Source organism: Nicotiana sylvestris, chromosome 5, assembly GCF_000393655.2.
Source record: "Nicotiana sylvestris chromosome 5, ASM39365v2, whole genome shotgun sequence".
Classification (NCBI taxonomy): domain Eukaryota; kingdom Viridiplantae; phylum Streptophyta; class Magnoliopsida; order Solanales; family Solanaceae; genus Nicotiana; species Nicotiana sylvestris.
In genome coordinates, this window is record NC_091061.1 from 179850470 (window position 1) to 179854908 (window position 4439).

A 4439-nucleotide genomic window follows, 5' to 3' on the forward strand; every position below is an offset into this window, starting at 1 on the left:
TAGAACCTCGCCTTGCCACATCCCAAAATGTCCGGACCCGTCAAATATTTCGACCGCAAATTTCGCATTTGACACAATTCTTGTCATAAGCGAAGATGCCAATGATGACGTATTGTTGACACTTGATGTAGATTCTTCTTGTTTATTGTCTCCCATCTTTGACACAAATATTATTTAATAGCTGACGATACAAATCAAGATTATTTCCTTTCTGGTGTGGAAGATCAGACTAAGCTGCAACCACAGAGCATACTCAGACAGAACCTTGACTCAGTTACCAAGATAAATCTTTTCTGATGTGGAAGATCAGACTATGCTGCAACCACAGAGCATACTTAGACAGTACCTTGGCTCTGATACCAATTGTTGCGGAAGCCAAATGTATAGAGTGTGAATAAGTCACAACTACTATACCAAAAATTATGACAACCACCAAATAATAAATAAGACAATAAAGCAATAATAAAGGGAACACCAGAATTTACGAGGTTCGGCTAATTTTGCCTACTCCTCGGACACAACCAAATATTTTATTCCACTCCAAAAATACAAGTGAAATAATACTAAAGAGAGAAGATACAAATGCCTTAAACAGATGAGAAGGCAAATGAGAGGTGTGTTTCAATCCTAAACATTAGGCCTTCTTTTATAGGGGAAAAATCTCCCCCAAACTTAACTCCCAACCAATGTGGGACTTTGGCATTTTGCCAAACTTCAACAGGGGTAAGGTTGCGTACGTCTTACCCTCCCCATACCCAACTTGTGGGAACTCACAGAGTTTGTTGTTGTTCAAGAAATGCGGAAGCAAGATATAAGTTTTTAACTAACAAGAATCATATATTCAAACTCAAGCTGTTATATATATGTATTTAACGTCTGCATATGTCATTTGAGTACAATAGAACAAAAGAACATATAAGGAGAACACAGCTTTCTTCTCTCCTATTTCCGAGTTAGAAAATAAAAAAGGAACACTAAATAGTGTTACCAAGAATTCTTCAATGGCTTCTCCAACAATGCTGAAAGATACATCTCGTTTAGCTCGGGGCCTCTATCGAGCTTTCGCCCCACAATCCACTTCACTTTATTGAATCCAACACTGTCGATAAGTGGCGCATAAACTTGCTCCAACTGATCACCAGCACAGAAGAAATGGTCAAGCCAAAACAAACCACCAGGCCGAAGCACCCTATAAATATCAAACAACAAGAAGTGCAGAAGTGTAGTCGGTATCCAATTACTCATTACATGCATTGAGTGTACAATATCCAACGTGTTGTCGAAAAATGGAAGTCTTTGTGAAATACTAATGTACAATGGTATAACTCCTCTTGAAGCTATAAAGTTATTAAAAGGACCATTTAGGTTCATTGAAGTGGTCACAATTGTAATATTCCTTTCTCTCATTCTTATTGCAAATGTAGCCACACCACCTCCAATATCGAGTCCAATTCTAATTGTTCCTGGTTTCTTTACTGCTAACACTTCATCAATAGAGAAGTCAAGACGAGTACCAGTTTTCGCTGTCCAACGCGATTTCTCTTTGCCATTTAGATCGAAACAATCTTTACAATCGTCAAATCCTCTCTGATTTCTAACGCGATTGACTAGACAATCGTAGTTTTTGCAAGTATAGCCACTCCAAACTACAGAGGAATCAGAGGGTGTATTCCAAAAACTCTCAGGAATTGGATAAGGCTCAACATATTCTTGTTGAGCAGCTGCACGACATCTACGACGAGGAAGTGGCTCACAACCTTTAAGAAGCAACTTTTGTGCTAGAAAATCATCATCAGGACAAGAACCATTGACATTATATGACATGTAACGATTAAGTAAATCGCGAAACAAAGTACACGGACTACCAACTGGAGGCATGATTTCGTTAGAGTCAAAGTTTTTGCTGAATCCTAAAGGGAGTTTTTGTGGAGATGTTAAAGAAAGGAACTCAGATGGAAGATTTTGATCAGATTGTGTGTTATCAGATACTTGAACAGCTTCATATTTAGGTGCTACTTTAGCCACAACAGGTGAAGCAATATCTATTTGCTGATTTAGAGAACAAGAGGTGTTAAAAGAGGTAGAAATGAACAATGTTAAGAGATTTGAGGATACTAAAAGGAAGGCAAAAAACAAGTTAGAAGAAAGAAACTTGTTCTTTTTAGTGGAATCCATGGGATTTTTTCTTTGTCTAGATTAATCTTGAACTCTCAAATCTAGTCTTTATATGCTTATAATTAAGTCATAATCATCTGCCCACTGGAGGCATATAAAATTAATGCGTGCATTTGTATTTTGTATCCACTAACTTAAAATCCTGAATTATTTACTATTATTTAGCACTTTAATTCTTCACTAAGGTATGTTCTATCAAAGGAGAGTTGGATATTTAAGAGCATTGTGCATGATAAATGATTTATTTGGCTTTTTACCCAATGTTCAATATTTGTATTGGAGCCCGATTAATCCAGATTTGTATTGCGTAAGGGCTATTAAAAGGGGAAGCACTTCCTCCTAAGATTTTTTTATTTTCTAAGACTCGAACCTGAGATCTCTAATTAAAGGTGGAAGGATCTTATCCATAGCAAGTAGTAAAGGTAGAACCAAGATTTCAATTTTATGGGTTCTGAAGTGCTAATAACTAGGATCTAAATTTAATATTTTTATATATTTAATAAATTTTTAAACACAAATATTCTATTTGAATAAAAATTACTAAGTTCGACAAACTCGTAGCCGGACTTCTAGCTCCGCCCATAGTGAGAACTTGTAGAATGTCACAAATGTGAAACTCAAAGACGTTCAATATTCATAAATTATGTTGCTTATTTTATTACCAAGAATCAACTTTTGTATTTAAGATTCCTTATATTTGAAGCAAGAGGCAAAAAGAATTGACAACTTGCAACTTCAGAATTTGAAAATAAATATTCAAGTTTGACTAATTCCAATGTTAATTTCACCATGCAGGTCTTTGTAAAGTGTTAATCAGAAGCACCTTCTATAAATCTTACCACTACTAAGTAACAAAACTCTAAGGTTTGCCAAGGATATCTTGGTTATAATTAGTCAAAGGAGAGTTAGGTATTTATGAGTATTGTGTATGATAAACTATTTTTTTTTTTGGTTTTCTACGTGGCGTTCGATACTCGTATTGAAGCCCCAACTAATCCAGATTTGCACCACGCAAGGCTATTAAAAGGGGGAAGCACTTTGTGCCAATTTTTTTTTTTTATTTCCCAGAGCCCAAAACCGAGATATTTGATTAAAGGTGGAAAGATCCTATCCATAGCAAGTAGTACAGACGTAGCTAGGATTTCAACTTTATGGATTCAGAATTTTAGAATGATAATTTCAAGTGCTAATAACTGAATTCTAAATTTAATATTTACACATATTTAATAAATTTTTCAATATAATATAGTGTTTGCGCAAAATCTATTAGCTCGGTCAAACTTGTAGTCGGGCTTCTGGCTCCGCCTCTGACAAGTAGTGAGAACTTGTAGGGTGAAATTCAAAAATAGTCAGATTTATAAGTGGTAATCGAAAAATAGTTACAGTTTCGTAAGAAATCAAAAAATTTCCACTTTTCATATAAAGATAAATCAGAACAAAAACACTATTCAAAATCTAGAAAATATTCCAGCATAATATACTGGAGTTCGAATTTTTTACATGTGAACTTCCAGCATAATATACTAGAGTTTCAGCATAATATGCTGGAAGTTCATACACAGGTGCTCCAATCTCCAGTAAATTATGCTAGAGCTTTCTGTGTGTTGGAGTTCCAACATAAGATGCTGGAAGTTCTTACACGAGTGCTTCAATCTCCAGTATATTATGCTGAAACTTTCTGTGTTGCAGCAAAATAGTGACTATTTTTTAATGACTTTGCGAATGCTGACTATTTTTCAATTATCAGTCCTAAAACTGGTTAGACGGTACTATTTTTACCTTGTAGAAGGTCACTCATGTTAACTCATAGAAGTTTAACGTTCATAAATTATGTTGCTTATTCTATTACCAAAAACCAACCTTTGTATTTATGATTTGTTATATTTGAAGCAAGAAGCAAAATATTGGCAACTTGCAACTTCTAAATTGATATAAATATTCAAGTTTGACTAAGAAGGAGACTTGACGTAACTGGTAAATTTGATGTCAAGTGACTAGGAGGTTATGGGTTCGAGCCGTGAAAACAGGCTCTTGCAGAAATGCAGGGTAAGGCTGCGTACAGTAGACTCTTGTCGTCCGGCCCTTCCTCGGAATCCCGTGCATAGCGGGAGCTTAGTGTACCGGACTACTTTTTTATTTTATTTTATTCAAGTTTGACTCATTCCAACGTTTAATTTCACCATGCAAGTCTTTGTGAAGTGTGAATCAGAAGCACCCCTTGGTTATTTAATCCCATTTAGCTATTTTAGGGCGTTTTTAGCTGC

The 4439-nt window shown here is 35.5% G+C and overlaps 1 protein-coding gene across 1 annotated transcript; it reads right to left on the reverse strand.

The window, feature by feature from the left end:
• Window positions 1-875: 875 nt before the first annotated feature.
• LOC104224382 (probable methyltransferase At1g29790) lies at window positions 876-2203 on the reverse strand. Its single transcript, XM_009776011.2, has one exon. It carries the CDS (start codon window positions 2173-2175, stop codon window positions 985-987), a length of 1191 nt encoding a protein of 396 aa, XP_009774313.1. The 5' UTR covers window positions 2176-2203; the 3' UTR covers window positions 876-984.
• Window positions 2204-4439: the final 2236 nt, after the last annotated feature.

Excerpts from the sequence above, each read along its gene's own strand:
- LOC104224382 (XM_009776011.2), bottom strand. The coding sequence starts at position 2,175 with ATGGATTCCACTAAAAAGAACAAGTTTCTTTCTTCTAACTTGTTTTTT.